This window comes from Oryx dammah, unplaced genomic scaffold, assembly GCF_014754425.2.
Source record: "Oryx dammah isolate SB20612 unplaced genomic scaffold, SCBI_Odam_1.1 HiC_scaffold_2, whole genome shotgun sequence".
In the NCBI taxonomy this organism is placed as follows: domain Eukaryota; kingdom Metazoa; phylum Chordata; class Mammalia; order Artiodactyla; family Bovidae; genus Oryx; species Oryx dammah.
Genome location: NW_024070186.1, coordinates 172,707,312 through 172,730,697, shown reverse-complemented (window position 1 = coordinate 172,730,697; position 23,386 = coordinate 172,707,312). Strand labels below are relative to the sequence as shown.

Sequence of the window (23,386 nt, the reverse complement as noted above, 5' to 3'; positions counted from 1 at the left end):
TGTGTGTCTCTGTATGAGTCTGTGTGTATGTCTGTCTGTGTGTGTGTCTGTCTGTGGGTATGTCTGTCTCTGTGTGTCTGTGTGTGTCTGTGTGTCTCCATGGGTGTCTGTGTGTGTCTCTGTGTGTGTCTGTGCGTATGTCTGTCTGTGTGTGTCTCTGCGTGTATCTGTGTGTATGTCTGTGTGTGTCTGTTTATGTCTGTGTGTGTGTGTCTCCGTGTGTGTGTGTGTGTGTGTATGTGAATTCTCCCAGGGCCACTCCAGACCGTCAAAAAGACACTCATACCTCGCGAAAGGTCAACTTCTAAATTGGTCAGAGCAAGTCTAGCCAGACTGAATGCCCTGGGGAAGAGCCAGTCTGACCTTTGATCCAGTTGAGTCAACACCCCCCAAACATGGGGCTTCGGCACACGTCTCAGATCAGCCCCCTCCCTGCCAGTGGCTGTCTCCTCGGGGCCTGGAAACCTTGATGCTCGCTGCCCTCTCAGATGAAGTGCACTGTGGATTTTCTGCCTGCCCAAGCCAGAGACGGTGCTTTAAAAAGCCCTTGGAAAAGAAAGTCGTATCTTCTGCAATACAATATTCGTTAGACGCTATCATGGCATTTTATAAGGTCATATATAACGCCAGCTGTAGCTGTAAAAAAAATTATTATTCAGCCCCAGAAAGGCATATAAATCCCTGCAAAGTGCAGGTTTTTCTTTTAAAACGTGGTTTAGTTCTTCCTACCCTTTGCCTCTCTTCACTCCTGGAAGATAGTGGCTTGTGTTAAACCTACAACACAGCAATTCCACCCAAAATAGGTCCTGGGTACAAGTTTCCATATTTCCAAGTCCTGGGAAGGCCCCTTCCCAAGGGCTGGCCTTCTGGACAAACAGGGATCAGAGGCTCCTGAAGATCTTTTCCATTCCACTTGCTCCTTGATGACCTCACAAGATTTTGCACAAACTCCTGTGTCCAAAGATTTCTTCTCCCCTCCAAATTGGTCCTTTATTCACACATTCTTACCTGAATTCTTTTCTGTGTCCTTCCAGACACTCCCTCTACTTGCCAAAATCCTGCCCCATCTAGTCTATTCTAGACTCCACTCTTTCCCTGCCCATTTCACGCATTCCTCATTGCTCTTCTGGACTGAATGCCCCTTTTCTGGCGCCCCTGCCTCCAGGCTCCCCTTTCCAATCTATTCCCCAAGCAGCAACCAGAATGATCTTCTCACACAGGCCTTAGACCATGTTAGTCTCCTGCTCAAACACTTTTGATAGCTCCCCATTGCCCACCTGATAAATCGCATGCCCCCTGAATCGTCTGTATCATTCGGGCCTGCGCCCACCTCATCAGGCGGATCTCTCGCCATGCTCTGCTTCTCTCCCTGATCACCATTAATATCATATGTCTTGTGATTTCCTGATAGAAGCCATCATTTCACCTCTGTTCTCTCTGTTGGGAATGGCCTGCATGCCCCTGATCCCTGACCCTCCTGGCCACCCTCACTTACCTTAGGGCAACGGTGTGGGCAACAGCTCCTCCAGGGAGCCTTCCAGGAGTGCTCTGGGTTGCACTGGGTGCTCCCAGATTATCACAGGCCTGACAGCACTCCAACACTTGGCCCCCTGATGCGAAGAGCTGACTCCCTGGAAAAGACCCTGATGCTGGGAAGGGCTGAAGGCGGGAGGAGAAGGGGACGGCCGAGGATGAGACGGCTGGCTGGCATCACCGACTCAGTGGACATGAGTCTGAGTGAACTCTGGGAGTTGGTGATGGACAGGGAGGCCTGGTGTGCTGCGATTCATGGGGTCGCAAAGAGTCGCACACGACTGAGCGACTGAACTGAACTGACAGGACCCCACGAGGGAGGAATATCAAAAGTTCATTTATCCTACAACAATTTCAATTGTAAATGGTTGGGAAAAACACAAAAGGACAGAGGAAAAGAGATAGCAAGACAACGTATTTAAATAATACACGTGACCCTGACCACCACTGCACTTGTAAAATGAGTATACCCTGTCTCCTGATGACTCCTCTCTAAATCTAGCCGAGGGGTCCTTGTCCACAGACATGGGGGTTCTGTGGAGAGAATTCTGGGGGTCTTGAAGGTATACATATTTATTTTCTTCATTACTGTCACTAACTCTAACTGAATTTAGCATGCCCTTCAGTTATGAATGTAGGCACCAGACAGCAGAGGTATTAGCAAGACCTGAGACTGACTCCAATAGAAATTACAGAGTTTTTCATATCACACTGCTTTAGTAGCAGATGTCTCAAAACAGTACTCACACTTGTCACTACTTCATAATTACGGTAGTTATTAGACCTGCTGCCAAATCTAGTTACTTAATGTGTTAATAAAGATGCAAATGTGTTATAACTCCATGTATTTGTTATTTTTATATATATTTTGATAGTTGTATTTCAATATAACTGCTTTCCTTGGTAATCATATGCATTCTCTTTTTTTTGCATTTAAGAAGATTCAGAGAAGGAGGACATATGTTTGGCAGATGCCAAAGAAGTCCATGACACAAAAGGTTTAAATACCCTGCTGTGGATGTGAGCTCCCTGGGCGCAGGGCACTGGGTCTGTCATCTTCCAATCCCTGGTACAGGAAGCAGTGGTCAGTGTACAGCTGTTGCTGTAGTTGTCACTGTTTAGGAGCTAAGTCGTATCTGACTCTTTTGCGATCCCACGGACTGTAGCCCATCATGCTCCTCTGTCCATGGGATTTCCCCAGGCAAGAACACTGGAGTGGGCTGTCATTTCCTTCTCCAGAGGATCTTACCAACCCAGGGATTGAACTTGTGTCTCCTATATTGGAGATGCAATGAACCACCAGGAAAGCCTCTGAACCACGAGGGAACCCCCAGGGTATAGTAGGAATTCTTTAATATGAACCAAGATTTTATTTCTATCTATTAATCTATCCTTCCCTCTTCCCTTTCTCCTCCTCCTCCTCCTTCCATCCTTCCTTCTTTCCATCAGTCTATCATCTTCTCTCCATCTTTCCACCTATCTGATCTGTGCCACGGCGCTAACTACAGACGCTTCTGCAGTCAGCCCCCAGATCCAGTTCCAGGAGAAGATGTGTTCAGTGGGGGAAAGGTGACCCGGACTCTGGTGTGGCCTTGGGCAAAGTGCGGCTGGCTCAGAGCTGCGTCTCCAGCTCTCACGCCACAGGCTGGGCCCCAGGTCTACGTGCAGCCACATGCCACGTCTGGTCCATTTACTTCCTCAAGCCAGGACATGCTCCGGCTTGTTTTCCAAATATCAGGTCAAGTCTTAAAGGAGGTGGAAGTGGGGGGATCATGGCCATTACCAAATCCAACAACCTGTCTGGCACAGTGGGTAAGAATTCTGCCCAGTTCCACTGCAGACACACCTCGGAGATATTGTGGGCTTGATTCTAGACCAGACAGTAAAGCAACTATTACAGTAAAACATGTCACATGACTTTTTCGTTTTCCAAGCGCATGTAAAACTTGTTTGCACCATCCTGTTGCCTGTTAAGTGTGCAAAAACATGTCTAAGAAAACGAGGTATGTATCTGAATTTAAAAATTTTATTGCTAAAATATACCCAAACAATTACAATAGTAATATCAAAGATCACAGGTTGAAGATTACCATAACAAAATGAAAAATCTGAAATATGGTTAAGAATTACCAAAATATGACACAGACAAAAAGTGAGTGAATGTTGTTGGGAAAATGATGCCAACAGATTTGCTCAAAGCATGGTTGCCCCAAGACTTTAACTTGCAAAAAAAAAAAAATAGTACAGTAAGTCCCCACATATAAACCTTCCAGTTGTAAGCTATCAAAGATATGAATATGTGTGCCAGCCCCTGCATGCCAGGTGTCGTACTGTACCACTGTACTTTTCAAGACACTAGTGTAAGATTAAAAATGTTTTCTTCATTTTTTGTGTTTGTTTTTTATGTATTTGTATGAAAAGTATTATAAACCTATTACAGTACAGTATTATATAGCCAATTGTGTTAATTGGGTACCTAGGTTAACATTGTTGGACTTACAAACCAATTGGATTTAGGAACATGCTCTCAGAATGGAACTTGCTCTTATGTAGAGGACTTAACTATATCTGCAAAGTGCAATAAAACAAGGTCTGCAAGCTCCCCACATACATTTCACATGACAGGTGACCTCTGCTGCTGCTGCTGCTGCTAAGTCACTTCAGTCGTGTCCGACTCTGTGAGACCCCATAGATGGCAGCCCACCAGGCTCTCCTGTCCCTGGGATTCTCCAGGCAAGAACACTGGAGTGGTTGCCATTTCCTTCTCCAATGCATGAAAGTGAAAAGTGAAAGTGAAGTGGCTCAGTCGTGTCCGATCCTCAGCGACCCCATGGACTGCAGCCTTCCAGGCTCCTCTGTCCTCGGGATTTTCCAGGCAGGAGTACTGGAGCGGGGTGCCATTGCCTTCTCCAGGTGACCTCTGAAGACTTACTTAACTCCTCCCTGAGCCTCAGTTTCATTATCTAAAAGTGAGGACACTGACCACACCTCTTCACGGCGTTCATGGATGGCGCATCAGCACGTGGCTTAGCACACATGTAGCAGTGGGCACCGTGCTGGCATAGTAAGTGCCTGGCAAGTCTCGGGTATCACCCAGCACATCTCAAGGAGGCCAAGGATGAGAGCTCTGCCATCCGGCATCCAGGAAAATGGAGCTAACAGATTCACCAACAGATACAACTTTTTAAAAATGCTCCAACCCACTCATATCTAAAATGCAAATCAAAACAGTAAGTACTGTTTTTACTCTTTGTTTTGACACAGATTATACAGATTGATAATCACCAGCGCTTTTGAGGGAAGAAACAGGAAATCACTTCGATAGGTGTTTTGAAGGAACCTCTGCATAAGACAGTTCCACTAGGCCCGCCAAAACCTAAATACCTACACACCCTTTGAACCAGCCACCCCAGATACAGGCATTCACCCTACAGATGTACACACTCAGTTGTGGAGATGTGTGTGCACAAGAACATCAACATGAAGACAGGAAAAAGAGAGAGAGAAACAATCTAAATGTCCACCATCAAGAAATCAGTTAAATAGATGATGGGATGTTTCATTCATTCTACTAATATTTACTGAACAGTTTCTACATACCAGACACCATGCTGGGTGCTGGGGATAAATGGAGAAAATAGAAAGCAGCTAAAAACAATGAAGAAGCGTGATGGATGCTATTATAAACTGACATCTAAGATATATAGAGAAAAACAGAGTTATTATAAAATATCTTTCTTTAGATTCTGTTTCAAGGAAACAAAAATTCCTGCCTATGCAACCCCCTCACCACACCCACATTAACATGCAAAGGAAATACCTGGAAGGAGAAATAAGAAAATAATAGCAGTTACCGCTGAAGACCGGAAAAAAGGGGGTATAGGGATTCACTTCACACTCTTTTGTATTATTTGATTGTATTTATTTATTAGTGTGTGATTGTACTGCTTTATATGCATTCAACCCACAGTAGGTCCAGTGTCCAGAATGAAACCGCTTCTCATGGCCTCCACTGGGAGCTGGTCCACACGATCACTGCACGGCTCTGGATATTGAACAGCCTCCTCCCTCGCCAGTCTCCCTGGGCCTGCTCTTGACTGACGACCACGCGTTTTCAGCAGGGCGTAACTAATCCCGTTTTTAAAAGTCAGGCCATGTCACTCCTCTGCTCAAATTCCTCCTGGGGCTCCCCAGGGTGGAACATAAGCAAAGTTCTTTGTAAGTTCAGCAAGATTTTAAAGACCTGGCCCCACCTCCTCCCCTCTCTCCCTTGCTCATTCTTGCTTTGGCCACGCTGGTTTCTATGGCGCAACAACGACAAGCACAACCCACCTCAGGGCCTTTGCACTGGCCGCTCTCTGTTCCTCACCCACTACGCTCTTCAGGTCTCTGTTCAAACACTGCCGCATTTCCATGCTGCCCACCCCAGTTCCACCAAAGTCAAAGTCCTCAACTGATTTGGCCTGGCCCGTCCCTCCTCTACCCAAGTGTCCTCCTTAGCAACTGTAACCATCTGACGTAACATCAAAACATACACCATCCACCTAGAATGAGAGCATGGGAGAGCACAGACTTCTGTCTTGTTCACTCTTGTCTCTCCAGCCCCTAAAGCCCCTAAAGCAGTGTCTGGCACAAAGCATGCACTTAATCAATATTCTATGAATGAACTAACTGATAATATAATACGAAAGGAGGATATAATACTTTTATTGATCATGTGTGCGTGTATACCAAGTCCCTTCAGTCATGTCTGACTCCTTGCGACCCTATGGACTGTAACCCACCAGGCTCCTCTGTCCATGGGATTCTCCAGGCAAGAATACTGGAGTGGGTTGCCATGTGCTCCTCTAGGGATCTTCCCAACCCAGGGACTGAACCCACATCTCATGTCTCCTGCATTGGTAGGTAGGTTCTTTACCACTAGCACCACCTGGAAAGTCCATTATTGAGCATAGCAACAATCAAAAAATCAGAACCAGAAAAAGATCTCAAGTCCCAAAAGGAAAATTTAAAAATAAATAAATGAATAAAGATTAAAAGCAAACACATTTCTAGCCACAGAGAACAGGGTGGAGAAACGCTCAAGGACAAACTGACACGTAAACAAGTAACTTCTGGCATGGCACACAGTGGTCTGGTTGTTCTAAATTGATGCTCCGCACATAGGACCCTTTCACAGAGTCCAGGGCGTAAAGACCTGCTTGTATGAATGCAGTACAGTGAGAGCCTAGTAACTAGGGAATAAAACCAACCAGTTTGAACACGTTACAGAGTCAGTCCGAAAGCCACAGACTATTTCCGGGTGTCAGGCAAGCCCACACCCTCCTGCGAGAACCAAACCACAGCAAATCTGCCAACCCTGACGCCTGCAGGTTTCAGGAGCCCCGCCTGGAACTCAGCCCTCACCTCACCAGGCACTCGGTCTAAAAATGACTAGACTGGGGTTCAGAGATGGAGTTAGGGTCTCCAGACCCCAGGAGTGCACTAGGGCCCTTTAACCTTTTGCTGGAACATTTGCGTTTTCCTTTGTATCTCATCTCACCAGCCCCAAAAAGGCTGGGCATGTGCTGATTTGTATAAACTCTACCCTCTCGCTCCACCCCCATAAAGTCACCTTAAAGCGAAGACTTAAAATCCAGTGACATTTATACGGGGGTGTCCAACCCCGCGGACTTCACCTAACCCTTCCCAGCACTGTTTTATGACATAGTCACTGCAAAAACCATACCCAGGCCAGTTGTTCTCAGCTGGGGTCAAGTTGGCCCCTAGGGGACATTTGGCCGTGTCTGGAGATATTGTGGGTTGCAGCAACAGAGGAGGGGGTGCTACTGGCACCTAGTGGGTAGGTCCCAGCTCTGCTGCCCAGGACAGTGCCCACAATGAAGAGCCATCCAGTCCAAAAGGCCAGGAGTGCCTCGGCTGAGCAAGCTTGGTGTATGAGCAGGGGGAACAGTGAGGCAGCCCTGGGGAAGGGGGACCCTTAAGTGATGGGCAGGTCAGAGGCAAAAGAGTTGATCAGACTCAGCCCATCCTCTGCCTGGGGGTTACTGAGATGGTTGACAGCCAGCTGGCTAAGGAAGCTGTGGGGCTCTTGACCAGGGGCAGCTCCACTGCCCGGGCTAGGGAGAACCTCTCACCTCACCTCACCTCACGTCAAGAAGATGCTCTTTCATTAGAAGAACTGTGCCTGCCTGTGTTGTTCAGTGGACCGCTCAGAGTCCAGGCAGGCCCGGGCTTTTCTTACATGGTTGACAACACAGCCTGCCCCTGCCCTGTGCACAGGCAAACGTCCCAGCCCATTCATAGGACACAAGTACCTGGCTCAGCGATCAGAAACATCCCAGTATTTTAACGAATGCTATTCCCCTCTCTGCAAAGAGGGAACCAGCCGTCCAAACAAAGAAGGAAGAAAAAAAAAAACCTAGCAAGGAGAGAGTACCAGTGTCCTCATCCTGGCCAGGGCACAGGCTGGGGAGACAAAGTAAGGAGGCCAAAGAGCCTTACTCTGTGTGCCTGCTCCTTACACAGGAGAGAAAGTGGGGTGGAGTCAGTGTTTATAAGTGATAACGGGGCACACACACCCCATCCTCTAAAGAGCCCAGGGAGGTAGGTGTCATGGCTGCTTTATCCAGTAGGGAAACTGAGACTCAGGAAGTTGAAAACCTTCTCAAAGGTGATGCCTTCAGTAAGGGAAGAGGCCAGGATTTGAAGCCAGGACTGTAAGAGGGATCCTAAATGTGTACTCCCTGCCAGGCATGGTTCTCATTGTAGTTGATTAGTTGCTAAGTCATGTCGGACTCTTCGAGACTCCATGAACTTCAGCACACCAGGCTTCCCTGTCCTTCACTCTCTCCTCGAGCTTGCTCAAACTCATGTCCATTGAGTTAGTGATGCCATCCAGTCATCTCACCCTCTGTCAACCCCTTCTCTTCTTGCCTTCAATCCTTCCCAGAGTCGTGGTTTCCTTTCCAGTCAATCAGCTCTTTGCATCAGGTGGTCAAAGTATTGGAGTTTCAGCTTCAACATCATTCTTTCCAATGAATATTCAGGGTGGATTTCCTTTAGGATTGACTGGGTTGATTTCCTTGCTGCTGTTCAAAGGACTCTTAAGAGTCTTCTTCATCACCACAGTTTGAAAGCATCAATTCTTTGGTGCTCAGCTTTCTGTATGGTCCAACTCTCACATCCACACGTGACTACCGGAAAAACCATAGCTTTGATTATATGGACTTTTGTTGGAAAAGTGATGTCTCTGCTTTTTAATACACTGTCTAGGTTTGTCATACCTTTTCTTCCAAGGAGCAAGCGTCTTTTAATTTCATGGCTGCAGTCACTGTCTGCATTTGAAGCCCAAGAAAATGAAATCTGACACTGGTTCCACTTTTTCCCCCTCTATTTGCCATGAAGTGATGGGACCGGAAACCATGATCTTCATTTTTTTGAATGTTGAATTTTAAGCCAGCTTTTTCACTCTCCTCTTTCACCTTCTGCTCCATACATATTAGCCCATTTGACCATCCCAACTGCCCAGGATGCAGCTACTGCTGGTACCTTCATATTTTCTAAAGAAATTGAGGTACAACATCAGCTGGTATATGGAAGGTCTCACGGCAGGTCAGCAGTGAGCCAGGCAGTCTGCTGCAAAGTCTACAAGGCCCTTTCCTGCCCCACCAAGGGGCTGCGTGGCGTGGCCGGGCTGCCCTGAACTACTCTGCACCTGAACCCCAGTGGGATGCAGAATCCTGTCTGCACAGAGGACCACACACACAGTGCTCCAGGAGCCTGCCAGCGAGGGGAATAAGTGAAACAGATCACGAGGGTGACCCTGGGCCCCATCCAAAGGGGGCAGCTGGTCCTTGCCACTAGCTGATGTCTCAAGGCTCAATGTGGTTTTACCTTCCAATTTACCGCAAACCCTCCAAACCCCCGCTCCACACCAAACAAATAAAAACCCTGTGTGTCAGTTGGAGATGCCACCAGGAAGCCTGTGTATGACTCTGGGTCTAGGATGTCCTGAGAAAGTTAGCTCCTGCCCCCCTACAACTGTACCAGCTATAATTGGGGCAGGCGAGCCATTGGCAAAGAAGTCGCTTAAGCCTCTTGTGTAGCTGGAGTTTCTTTCTTCTAAGCATTGAGCTGGCGGGGCTTTTCCTTCTCAGGACAATAAAGCTGTCCCACAGTCCTCAGCCCCACCCATCTGGCGGCTGCACCACGGTTAACTTGAGTTTTTCCATTCAGTCCCTTTCCTTTCTTTGGAAAAATAAGAGCTGCAGTTCCCAGAAGAAAATTAGAAGGGGTTATTAACAAGACGTTCCTTTTCAGAAAGGCACTGGAACCCAGCAGGGAGGTAACACTGAGGTTGGACCCGGGGCCCCACCTCTCTGTCCTGCTGGGAGATGACCTCCCAGCCCCCCAGCCAGGACCACTGGGGCTGGAGTACTGGCCACGTGCTAGACCTCCCAGGGGTGCTCAGAGGCAGAGGAGACGGGGTGGCACTTCTGAGAAATCAGATTCAAACGCTAAGACGGTTATATTTCCTGGAGGAGTGACGGAGTGAGAAAAGGAGAGTATGCCAAGGCCTTGCTTGCTGGTAGAAATACCCTGACGTCTCTCTGTGTCTGTCTGCTCTGGGCTAACAGGGAGGAGTCGAAGCCCTGCCTTCCCCACCTCGCCAGCCTAGATCTTGGCCCCTTCCAGGTGAAGCCGCCCTTCACTGCCTTGGAGCCAAGACGGGCACAAGGGTGTGAGTGACAAGACACACCCTGAGTGACAAGACTCAGAGCAGCCTGGTCCCTGCCTGGGGCATCTTTCCCGCACATGTGGGTTCCTCTCATGCTTTATTTAGCACAGCAATGCTGAGACTGTTTGCTCCTCTGTTTGGTTGGAGGGGTGAGGAGGGGGTGGAGACTGTCACAAATAGAATTAACAGCTCTGATCTTCCACCCCGAAAAATGCTCAGACACCCACAAGAGAGTCACTGTTCCCTCCCACCCATCCTGGGGCCTTCCTCTGGTTTGAGGACCCCCTACTCTACCACACAGCAGGGCTGAAAAGGACAGTGATTCACCCTGGGAAGCCCCGCTGGGAGTGCTATGTTCGGAAGGGGCGAGAGGCCAGCTCAATGTCCAAGCCCCGAGGGAACGGATGCCACTCTCCTGGGGGACAGCTGAGGACACTTTACAAAGGGACATTTTCTATAAGGGAAATTGACAGAGCGGTGCTGGCCACAGCGGGCAGCTGTCACTTCGGGACTCCGTGCGATCAGGTTCTAGGGCGAGTCGCTGTAGCTATGGAACAGGTCAGCCCTACGAGAACTGAGCCCCCCTCAGGCGACTCAGCCAACCCATAGGAAATGACCCCATCCATGGCCCCTCTCTCCTCGCGTCTCCTGCCAGCGCCTCCCCTTGGCCAAAGCAGGGAGAAGCCCACACTGATGAAACCCATCAAGGTCAACCTCTGGGACCCAGAAAAGTACGGATGGATGGGGAATAGACATGATGGGGCTGGGGATGGGAGACGCCCAACACATTTCAGGGTGTTGAGACCTAGTGCCCGTGGTAGGGTCAGCAAGAGGGCGCGTGAGGGAGGCGTGGGGCTGTTGACTGTCCAGGGTGAGTGTGAACTTCCCGTAGCCAGGAGCCATGCGTGGCTTACCTGACTGGCAACAGCAAAGTATCACCTGAACGCAAGTCTAAAACTAACGTGCTCGGTGACCACAAAAGCTGAGAGGCCACTCCGGATTTTCCCAGATTTAATGCACAAAGATGGACCCTGGTGAGCCCCGAGGGGCAGGGGGCACAGCCAATGCTGCAGGAAATGGAGGCCTGGCCCTGGTCCTTCCTCTGCCACTTAGGAGGCTGTGGCTTGGACCAAGGACTTAACCTGTCAGTGTCTCAGTGTCTTCACTTGCAAGGGAGGGGAACATGGCCCTTCCCCAGGTCACGATTACATAAGGAGACACGTAAAGAGCACTTAGCAAAGTCCCAGCATGGAGAAAACACGCGAGCGATGTTGCAGAAACAGCATTCGGATGCTCTGCGTTCCTAAATCCTCCAGGTCCGGACCCTGGGAGTTGAATGTCCGTCCTCCACCAGGACCCACATCATGCTGCTGTTTTATGCGAAAGCAATTTTCTTGGCCAAATTACCTCGATAGCTAGAATCTTCAAACCCACCCTGAACATTCTAGCCCTGGAACCTTCTCTTTTTCAAGCTCCCGGGATCACATCACCTTCCCCAAAGACCCCATGGAGAAGACGGACTAAGCCTCAAAACTCGTGGTATGGGCTTCCCAGGTGATGCTAATGGTAAAAAAAAAAAAAAAAAAAAAACCTGCCTGTCAGTGCGGGAGCCACAGGAGGCACGGGTTCAATCCCTGGGTCTGGAAGATCCCCTGGAGGAGGGCACGGCAACCCACTCCAGTATTCTGGCCTGGAGAATCCCATGGACAGAGGAGCCTGGTGGGCTCCAGTCCATGGGGTCACAAAGGGGCAGACACAACTGAAGTGACTGAGCGCGCACACGTGTGCTCCGTGTGCCAAAGAGCAGCAGCCCCTCCTCATCAAACCTCCAGCGTGTAATTCAATGCAAATCTGCCGGTGCTCCTTGCTACTCAGCTGGGGGCACTGTGGGCTTCCCTTCTGAGCTAGAACTTGGGGGCTCTTTGAGATGATGTATCTGCTGGATGGGAAATGTGTCTCCTCCTCACAGTGTGACCACTCTGCTCGCTCTCTGCAGGGGGACCTCCCACTGCACGGAGCCTCAGCTGTGCACCTGGAATTCACTCTACAGCCAGGTATTTCCAAACCTGACTGCTGGGGACTGCCAAGGGAGAGATCACTACCTCCTTCTCCATCTCTACTTAAACTGTATCTATAACTATACATATAACCCAGGTCTCCTGCATTGCAGACAGGTTCGTTACCATCTGAGCCACCAGGGAAGCCCCTCCTATAACTCTATCTGTAGTTATAGCTGTATCTCCTCTAGGTCTATATCTACATTTATAGCTATTCCATGCTGTGCTGTGCTTAGTCACTCAGTTGTGTCTTTTACTTTTTACTTAGTGTCAACCTTACCCTATACTGTCCATAAAGTTGAGATATTAACGAGGCCTGTTTACTTTTAGAATGTGCTGTGTACTTAGTTGCTCAGTCATGTCCAGCTCTTTGCTACCCCATGGACTATAGCCCGCCAAGCTCCTCTGTCCATGGGAATTCTCAAGGCAAAAATAGTGGAATAGGTTACCATGCCCTCCTCCAAGGGATCTTCCCAACCCAGGGACTGAACTCAGATCTCCCACATTTCAGGTGCATTCTTTACGATCTGAGCCACTAGGTAAGTCCAAGAATGCTGCAGTAGCTAGCCTATCCATTCTCCAGGGGATTTTCCTGACCCAGGAATGGAACTGGGGTCTTCTGCATTGCAGGCAGATTCTTTACTGTGGAAGCCCACAGCTATACCATATTTGTTAATACGTGTATTCTATATCTGATCTGTATCTCCCTGCCTGATTTCTATAGCTAGCTAATCTATATGGGACATACGTATGTTATATTGAACCCATTACACACATGTGCATTATAATGTATGCAATATAGTGCACATGTATATTAGATATAGATACATGTGAGATCATAGTTAGATAGATATAAATTAGATATAGAAACAGAATCATATTTTTTAATACATAACATATGACATCAATGTGTAACATATTATTACTATAATGTAACCCATGGACACAGGAGCCTGGTGGGCTATGGCCACAAAGAGTCGGACATGACTGAACTGACTTAACATGCACACACACCTATATGTATTCTGTGTATACAATCTTCCCTCAGTATCTCTGGGGGAACTGGTCCCAGGCCTCCCCACAGAGACCAAAATCCATAGCGTCTCAAGTCCCTTATATAAAATGGCACAGTGTTTGCATATAACTTACACACATCCTACCTCTCTATACCTTAAATCACCTTTAGATTCCTTGTAATGCCTAATACAATGTAAATGCTATACAAACAGCTGTCAGCATGTGGCAAATTCAAGTTTTGCTTTTTAGAACTTTCTGGGATTTTTTTTTTTCAGATAGTTTTGATCCACGGTTGGCTGAATCTGAAGATGGAGAATTCAGAGAGTGCTGACTGTATGCACTGATGTACGTACATCACATATGCGTGTTATGCACTGAGTCGCTTCAGCCATGCCTGACTCCGTGCAAAGCCATGCACTATAGCTTGCCAGGCTCCTCTGTCCATGGGATTCTCCCAGCAAAAAATACTGGAGAGGGTTGCCATGCCCTCCTCCAGGGGATCTTCCCGATCCAGGGATTGAACTCTCATCTCTTATGTCTCCTGCACTAGTAGGTGGGTTCTTTACCACAAGTGCCACCTATTTCCTGATAAATGAAAGTCAGACTGCCAGGTCCAAATCCCGGCTGCTCCATGCGCTAGCTATTGGACAAGCAGCCTGACTGGTTATGCCTCAGTTTTTTGTCTGTAAAATGGGGATGACAGTAGTATCTCCCACAGGAGACAGCTGTGAAATCTGAGTGAATCCATGCAAAGAGCTTACTTAGAAAACTGCCCAGCCCATGTTCACAGTGCTTAGAGAACGCTGGCTAAAAGTACTAAATGTACAATTATATGGGTCGTTCTCAGCTCAGAGTGAACATACAGTTGCTGTGTCAATACATTGGACATTATTGACAAGAGCTACAGTTTGAAGTGTTCTCAGTCAAGGGCTAAAATTCAAACTTTCAACGTCCTGGAAGAAGTCATCTCCCACTAAGAACAGAGGAATAATGACCTCAACACAATCTATTTTTCAAAATCGTGCATGTGGCTACCCTTTGGGGAACTTGCTGGCTATTTGTGGAATGTTGCATCAATTCATGGGCCCTGAGTCATGCAGACTAGGGCAGCACCATGGCTGTAGGACCGCAAACCCTCTCTGAGAACGTTTCTCCTCCCCAGTCCAGCCTCCCTGCCTGGCGAGCCAAGTCCCAGCCCGGGCAGGGGCCCAACTAGTCACCTCCCTGTCCCACTCCTCCCACCAAGCCTAATTAAAGACCCAGCAAATCAGAACCAGAGGAAAAGACCATGGTGGAGGGATTTGGCTGGTCCCAAAACCAGCCCTGTCTGCTCCAAAGAGGTCCTGCTCCCCCAAGGAGGCTGGCAGGAGGAAAGCAGATGGGCTGCGAAGCAATTTGCTCTCACTGTCTTCTCAACAGATGCCGGGCACCATAAGAATTAATGGGCTGGAGATTCAGGTAAGAGCCATTCAGAAGCTCCTGATTACTCCCCAAGCCGCTCTCCATGGAGGGAAAGGTTAATCGAAGCCCAGAGCTGGAAGCCAGGCGAGAAGACAGCAATTGCTTTAATCCTGGGAGTTGCGGAACAGCTTCGGGAGAAAGAAGTTTGCACAGAGAAGGCTGTGGTCTGCCTCTGAAAGAGGAACTGGGCCCTAAAGCTGAGTTTTTCACAAGTCTTGCTCCATCGGTCCAAAAGCCTTGGCCCAGCCCTCTCCAAATCCAGCCAAATAGCTAGGCATTTTAACTCAAAAAATAAAAAATAAAAAAAGCTGTATATTTTCTGCACTGCTGGGCCCTCGGATCTCTCAGGAAACCATCTCTGAGAGGTGTTTTCCCTTTTCCACTCATGGTGCACACGCTCATAAGCACCGTGAGTCATTACCATGCAGCAATCACTCTCTGGCAACTCAGACCTAGAGGCTTTGCGGCGTGGATGTGTCCCGGCCAAGAGCCTGGAGGCGGAGGTCTTATATTAACCAGAGAGGGTGATGTTTGAACACAAACAAAGAGAACACCAAGGAAGGAACGAATTATGCGCTCTACACGGTCACAATTACGTGGCTGAGGCTGTCTTTGTAAACTAAGCTGTCCACATAGCAACTAAGGTTACACCAGCCCTTCTCACGCTTGGACTACTGACACTGGCGACTGCAAGCATGGTGGGGTGTTTACCATCATCCCTGGCCTCTGCCCACAAGATGCCAGCAGCTCTCCCCAGCCCCCAAGTTATAACAATCAAACATGTCTCCAGACATCAACAAATGTCCCCAGACATCAACAAATGTCCCCAGGCATGAAGGTAGTGAAACTGCCCCCAAGTTGTGAACCACTAGTTTAGACTCAGACTTCAATTCAGCTGAACTCAAGCCAGCTAATTAGCTGATGATGAGACGATTAGCTGATTTTTCACGGAAGTCCCATGATCAGCACTGCTCAGATCAGGAGTTCCCTGTCAAAATGCTTGCTCCAGACATTAGTCTGACCTGACAGCCCTCAATTTAAACCCCTCTCCCTGGGTCCCACCTCAGCTCTTGCCCATCACCCTTGCCTGAGAAAGGTAATTTCCTCATTCATCCTGATGTTCTAATGCCACAAAGGCATCAAAAGAGCTCCAAGGAGCTAACACTTGATTCTAAGGAAAACCGGCACCATTTTTACAGGAACCCAGATGTAATGGGAAAGAATCCACCTGCAATGCGGGAAACCTGGGTTCGATCCCTGGGTTGGGAAGATCCCCTGGAGAAGGGAAAGGCTATATCTCCAGTATTCTGGCCTGGAGAATTGCATGGACTGCATAGGCCATGGGGGCCACAAAGAGTTGAATATGACTGAGCAACTTTCACTTCACTTCAGATGTAATATGAAAAACTCTCCAAACAGGATTAGGGCCACCTTTTTGCCTGGTTAACTCTAACCACTGTAAGCTCTCAGCTCAACCGTCACCTCCTGAGCGTGAAACACCTCCAGAAAGTGACCTCCTTGCACACCCTCCCCCTTGTGGTGTCCGGTCACTCCCGCTTACAGACACACTGGTGGTGTTTTTGTTTACTCAATACTCCTTGAAAGTATGGGCGTATTTACTTGTTCCTAAATTCACTGACCACCCCCCCCCCAGGCAGAATGGGGGCTCCACGGGCAAGGCTCCTTCTGCCCTGTTCACTGCTGTATCTTTAGCATCAAGGCCGGGCCTCTTCTTGGACCCCGAACTATTTGCTGGGTAGCCATCTGGATAAATGGATGAACTTCTCCTGGACTGATTTCCTTCCATCCACTGCTCGTTTTCTTCGGGAGCTTTGTTCACATCCTCAGTGACCCCAGCACTATCTTTAAATAATGTGAATGTAACTCCCTGCCCTAGTACCTTCTGTTGGCTGACCAAAGAAATTCAAGGACCAGGTAGATTGTTGAAGGCTGAGCAGTCAGGAGCTTTCCTCCTAATGCCCTTGATCTTCAGACCCGGAGAGGAATCTCAGAGTAAAGGAAGGTTTGCTCTCCTCCAAGGAGAGCCGATCTCACAGAGACGCAGACTGATATATCTTCACTCTACTGAAGAGTTCCTTTATTACCGCTCCCAGGCGATCTCAGTGTTGGAACTGAGGCCATGAACTAATCGACAGTGATGATGCTGGGCGGCAGGGTGATAGGATGGGAAGCAGAGATGCTAAAATTAAATGGCGAGAGACCTTGCCAACAGGAGTGGGCTCAGAAATGATGAACTATCTTGGGGACCAATGAGAAAGAGAGAATCAAACAATGAGCATTCATTTCCTGCTCCATGGGATCTTCCCAACCCAGGGATCAAACACAAGTCTCCTGCATTGCCAGGCAGATTCTCTACCACTGCGCCACTTGGGAAAGGTTAATAATAAGCATTCAAATTCACCAAAACACTATTGCTGCACAGGAAGATGTTTCATTTTTGTTGTTTTTAAAATAAATTTTCTGTTGGGTCCATTGCTTAAACCCTTTTACTCACAAGCCTAGTGGCAACCTGTCAAAGAATTAGGCATCACAGGAAGCATTATCTCTATTTATTTATACATCTACCCACCTACCATCTATCCGTCATTCCTCGACCTACTTACCTAAGTACCTCTGCAGAAAATTGTACACACCACCATCTATCTATACTGACCTTGGGGCGCATACATCAAGCTCATCCCTCCAGCTTTTCTGAGCATTAGCAAGTCTTTCTACTGGTTCAGTTCAGTTCAGTCGCTCAGTCGTGCCCAACTCTTTGTGACCCCATGGACTGCAGCACGCCAGGCTTCCCTGTCCATCACCAACTCCCAGAGCTTGCTCAAACTCATGTCCATTGAGTCAGTGATGGCATCCAACCATCTCATCCTCTGTTGACACCAAAGCAATTTTTTTTTATTTTTTGTGGAAAAACAGGAGAGAGGTTGAGAAGATAGATTCCAATGTCATATGGCCCCAAGTCTGAGACTCACCAATGCTAGGTTCTGTGTGTCTTTGGGCGAGTTACTTAACCTCTCTGACCCTTAGGGTCCTCATCTGGAAGTTGGATATCATGAAAAGACCCATGGAATAATGGCATTTGAGGATTCAGTGGGGAAAATCAGTTCTTGGCAAATGGTAAAGGTCAGAAAGAGTGGGGATCACACCAGAGCTGCTAACCAAATTCACACTCCTTTCAGACATTCTTTTTGCATCTCTAGATCACTTGGTTCCCGGGTAACCACCATCTGGAGACCAGAAATGCATTCACAACCGCAAGTCAGGGAGTTCTCCGTACCCCCAGGGACAGCCTGCTGAGAGAAAACTGACCCAAGGGATTATTCGACTTCTTCATTCATTAATCTAGCTGTTAAGCAGAGAAAGTCCTGCTGATGCCAACAGATGCGAAGTTTGGCTGTGCTGACTGCAGAGAGAAGAGGCCTCGGCAGCCGATCAAAGTATCTCCCCCAACTGGGTACAGCTGCCTGGGAACACTGGGTGGAGGCGGAGGCAGTGAGTTACCAGGGAGACAGAGGATGCATGGAGGGACGGGCCCCCAGCTGGCCCAACGTCCCGATGCAGGCTGAGCCCCGGGCAAGCCACGCTGCTGCGGCCTGATGTACGGACAGAGCTCACAATGAAATCTTGAAGTCAGGCACACCTGTGGCACCTGTGTTCCAGGACGGAGCAGGTGATGCCTTTCTTGGGAGCAAAGGGGACTGGGGCGGGGAGAGGTGGAAGCGGGCAGGGGGTGCTAACCCAGGGCTCAGAGCATATCCTCCACTCACCTCTGCCTGGCTGGCTCTTCCATACTTGGCCACATCTGCCATCTTTCTCAGGCCATATGGGCGATATTTGGGGCACCACGTTCTGCCAGAAAACCTCTCCTCTGCCCCTCTCATCTGCCCTGCCTGCAGGCAGCTGAAGAAGATCCCCTTGTGAGTCCCACGATGGGCTGAGGCCCAGCACAGAGTCAAAGCTGGCCACGGGCTTGGGCCAACAGTTACAAAGAACACATTTGCACTTTGGTTGGGCTCCAACATCTCTTTAACATCAGAGATCAGAACTCGGGGAAAGACAACAGTATCCTATGGCTCCCCAAAGGCCAAGCGCCAGATGAGACTGATGGACTGTTGTCTGGAGACAAATTGAGTCATTTCCCCAGCAGCATGGCACCAGTGCAGAAAGCCAGCCGTGTGCCACAGCTGGCTCACCTGGCAAACCGGGGCTCAGGTATCTGGGGTCCATGGACGTAATTGTGGGAGAGGTCACTGTGTAGGTGGGGGAACTGTCACACACAACGTACTAGCAGAAGGTTTTGCAGAACTGGTGGGGCAATTTCCATAGTAAAAGATGCAGCTGGGGCAAGGACAGAACCATCCAGAACCATCTAGAACCATCTAGGCTACTGTATCCCAGATTGGCTTCCAGAATTCTGGGTGCAGACTATGTGCCCAGGGATTTTCTGAGTCATAAATTTTCTCTCTGGGGAAAGACTGATAGAGAAGGGCCAGCATCTCATAATCCATGGGGTAGACCGGGGAGAGACACATTTCCCAAAGCGCAATGCACATAAATCTGAGAGGATGCTGTGATGAGTTTAAAGGGCACCCAAAGGAGCTTTTTAATTCTATTAATTCAATATTAAAAGTTTTTGCAAAAAAATAAAAAACATAACTGGCTCATCAAACTTGTAATCTCGCTAATATTATTCCCTGAGATAGCATTTCTCAATCTCGGCCCTACCGACATTTCAGGCAAGATAATTTTTCCTGTGGGGGTGTCTTGTGCCTTGTAGGATATTTAGCAGCCTCTCTGGTCGCTCCTGCCTGGAAAATCCCATGGACGGAAGGGCCTAGAAGGCTGCAGTCCATGGGGTCGCTGAGGGTCAGACACGACTGAGCAACTTCACTTTCACTTTTTACTTTCATGCATTGGAGAAGGAAATGGCAACCCACTCCAGTGTTCTTGCCTGGAGAAACTCAGGGACGGGGGAGCCTGGTGGGCTGCTGTCTATGGGGTCACACAGGGTCGGACACGACTGAAGCGACTTAGCAGCAGCAGCAGCAGCTGGTCGCTACCCACTAGATGCAACCCCCTCCAAGGTGAGATAACCAAAAACGTCTTCAGACATTGTCAAACATCCTCTGAAGGTCAAAGACACTCCTGATTGGAAATCATCAGTTTAGGGTAAGTCTACTTCCGAAAGTAAAACAAGTAATGTCAGGGAAAATGAATTGTAGGTGACTTAGGATAAACAAAATATACAATTCACATATGGCAAATGTGGAGGAGGTGACAGCCACATCGCCTCCTGGCTGGCAGGAGTTTGGGAAAAAGCAGACGAGAGGATGGCCGAACAGGAGCTAAAATTGGGTGTTTATCCCCTTAAAATCCCACCACTGCTCCTTAATGCTGGCTCTGTTTTCTGGCTATCCCTGAAGTCGTCTGGGCTTCCCTGGCAGCTCAGATGGTGAAGAATCTGCCTTCAATGAGGGAGACCCGGGTTTGATCCCTGGGTTGGGAAGATTCTCTGGAGAAAGGAATGGCAACCCACTCCAGTATTCTTGCCTGGAGAATTCCATGGACAGAGGAGCCTGGTGGGCTACAGTCCATGGGGTCGTAAAGAGTCGGACATGACCGAGCAACTAATATTTCTGAAGCCAAATAAGTAAATGGAGGTGGGGAGAGGACAAAAGAACCCAAAGGAACCCTGAGAATCCACTTTCCTCACAACTTCTGGCCTTCCAGGAAGGAAGGAGGAGTAGGGTGGGCGTGCCCCTCACTCCCCTGGGGAAGACAGGGCAGAGATGCTCGTGATGAGGGTAAAGAGTGGGAGGCAGGTGGTCCCCGGAGCTGCCGGAGTCACTGAAGAGCCTTGAGAAGTTCAGCTATGTGTGTTCGCCTGTCTCACACTCTGTTAGCTGTGGGGTGCTGGCTGGGACGCACCCTGTCTTCTCTCTTTGGTATCTGACCAGCCCACAGAGCTAAGGAAATGATCGACCCGAGGATACACCTCCTTAGATTCACAGACTTAGAAAACGAACTTGCAGTTGCCAGGAAGGGATAGTTAGGGAGTTTGGGATGGACATATCACACTCCTGTATTTAAAATGCAGAACCAACAGGGACCTACTGTAGAGCACATGGAACTCTGCTCAACGTTCTGTGGCAGCCTGGATGGGAGGGGAGTTTGGGGGAGAATGGGTACGTGGACCTGTGTGGCCGAGTCCCTTCGCTATTCACCTGAAACTATCGCATTTTTGGGTAATCAGCTATACCCCAAAACAAGATAAGAAATTTAAAAGAAAAACCAAAACAAAGATACACCTTCTGCAAGTCCCATCAGAAAGTGAAGCACTCCGTTCGTTTAAAAAGCTAACACTCACAAGCCCTTAGCATGTACTGATGACTTTACAGACACCCCGCCCTGCCATCCTCATCACAGCCCTGCAGGGCTATTCCTACATTCCAGATGGGGAGACGAAGGCTGAGTGGGTCAGGGCCCCTCAGGGCCAGAAGACACAGCTCCAGGGCTCCACCTGAGTCTGCTGGACTCACAGCTGCCCAGGAAAGCAGAAGAAGACAGGAAGGGCCCTCCTTTCAAGGTCCACTGGTCACCCGCCCCACACAGGAAGGCCACTGTGATTCAGATGTCTCAGAATGGCTCAATGCACAAGCAGACACAAGGATGCAACTAACTGCCCAAGGGAGAGAGTTCTCCAAACCCGCAGCGTGAACGAGCAGCCACCCCTCACTGCATGACTCCTCCCTGCCTCTGCTCTCTGCGTTCACCTCCTGGTGACCACTGGGTGGAGGAAAACTCAGAAAAACAGGTCTGATTCTTCCCATGGAGCTTTCAGAACCTGGGTTCACACACAACGTCTGAACAGGGCAGCGAGACAGCCATTATGTGTCTGTCCCGTATTTCTGAGTCCTGGAGCCAAGAGGATGTTGATAAACGCTCCCTGGAGAAGTGGTTCCAGAGCACCAGGACAGAGAAGGTGACAGACCGTGGGGAGGTACTCACCTGGGTCTCCAGGGTGATCACTGGGCTTGGCTGTGGGTCCTGTGGGGAAAAAGGAGAAAATGCCTGTGAGTGGTGGGGAAATGTAACCTACTATCCCGGCACCACTTTAAAACAAAGCTGTACCTCTACAGTGCTCAAGCAACCGCAGGGGGAGGGTGGCCCCATTCGGTCGCCCCCATTCCGTGCAACATTCTCCGCCTCCTCCCACACCCACATGAGGAAGGAGGATAAAACCTTTCACTAGGAGGTTGCAGGGACACCCGCAGGAGATCACGCAAGCAGATGAAGAGCAAGTGTAAAGAAAGAACAAACAAAGCCCCCATGCAGAGCCTCTCAAAGTGTGTTCAAAGCATTGACGGAAAGGAGAAGATGGGTCCGCATGAGGATTAGAAATAAACCTGAAAGAATATAAAGTCCCAATGAGGGGCAAGGCCACCACTTTGTGTCTGATCTGGGAACAAATGAGGGAAGGAATGAGACAGAGGGACAAGAACGAGCTTAATTCCCGGGCTGTGTGGCACATTCCAATGGGCTGGGGAAGATTCCTTTCAGGAGAGAGAAGGCCAGAGAAAGTCCCATTCATTCACTTGCGACAAAAGCCAATTGACTGGAAATGCTCGGTGGTAAATTCTCTCGGGTCATTAAACGTGAATTCCGGGGTGGGGGCAGGGTGGGTACAGAGGGAAGGGAGGCCTGGAGAGGAGGTAACGGTTTTCAGCGAGTGGATTCCAAAGAAAACAGGAAGCTCAGCACATAAAGGCTATTTTTGTCTGGACTATGTTGGCCCTGCACTTAATCATCTTGGATTCATGATTCTGGGAAAGTAACCTCAAGCTGCCTCTGACTGAGAATGGGCATGATTTTAGAGCCCCGAAGGGCAAACTCAATTGGAAGCTTTGTTTTATCTAAGCAGATTTTCCAACACAGGCTTCCAGAAAGCATGCAAATTGGCCCCAGCCCCCTGGCATCTGCTCTGAACAAGAAGGAAATGTAGAAATCATGCCTTATTCGTCTTTCTGTGATGGGCTTATTTTTCTTAGCACAACGTCCTTGAAGTTCACCCGTGTTGTTCCAAATGGCAGGATTTCCTTCTTGTTTGAAGGCTGAATAATATTCCACTGTGTATGTATATGGGGCTTCCCAGGTGACTCAGTGGTAAAGAATCTGCCTGCCACTTCAGGAGGCACAGGAGACAGGTTTGATGCATCCCTGGGTCGGAAGATCCCCTGGAGGGGGAAATGGCAACCCATTCCAGTATGCTTGCCTGGAAAATCCCAGGGACAGAGGAGCCTGGCAGGCCACAGTCCATGGGGACACGACTGAGTGAGTGAGCACGCAGGCAGTGCATATATATACACCATATTTTCTTTATTCACCAGTCAGTGGACATACCGGTTGTTTCCATGTTTTGGCTATTAAGAATTTGGCTTCCAGGATCATGGGGGTACAGACCTCATAATTCCATTTTTATGAGGCAACTAAAATAAACTCTCAGAGAAGCGGAGAGTAGAAGGGTGGTTGGCAGGGGCTGGAAGGAGCGGGAAAGTGGGGA

At 48.8% G+C, this 23,386-nt stretch overlaps 1 protein-coding gene and 1 long non-coding RNA gene across 2 annotated transcripts in view; both read right to left on the bottom strand.

The window, feature by feature from the left end:
• LOC120875214 overlaps positions 1 to 11,911 on the bottom strand; it is a 14,548-nt gene extending 2,637 nt beyond the window's left edge. Inside the window, exons 1-2 of the long non-coding RNA XR_005723864.1 lie at positions 11,897 to 11,911; positions 5,903 to 5,905 (exon numbers count right to left, since the gene is read on the bottom strand). This is a non-coding gene — a long non-coding RNA (uncharacterized LOC120875214). The remainder of the gene's footprint in view (positions 1 to 5,902; positions 5,906 to 11,896) is intronic.
• XYLT1 (xylosyltransferase 1) overlaps positions 1 to 23,386 on the bottom strand; it is a 349,644-nt gene that overhangs the window by 227,062 nt on the left and 99,196 nt on the right. The window contains exon 3 of the mRNA XM_040266531.1: positions 21,835 to 21,873. Within this exon, the coding sequence (XP_040122465.1) occupies positions 21,835 to 21,873 (39 nt within the window). The remainder of the gene's footprint in view (positions 1 to 21,834; positions 21,874 to 23,386) is intronic.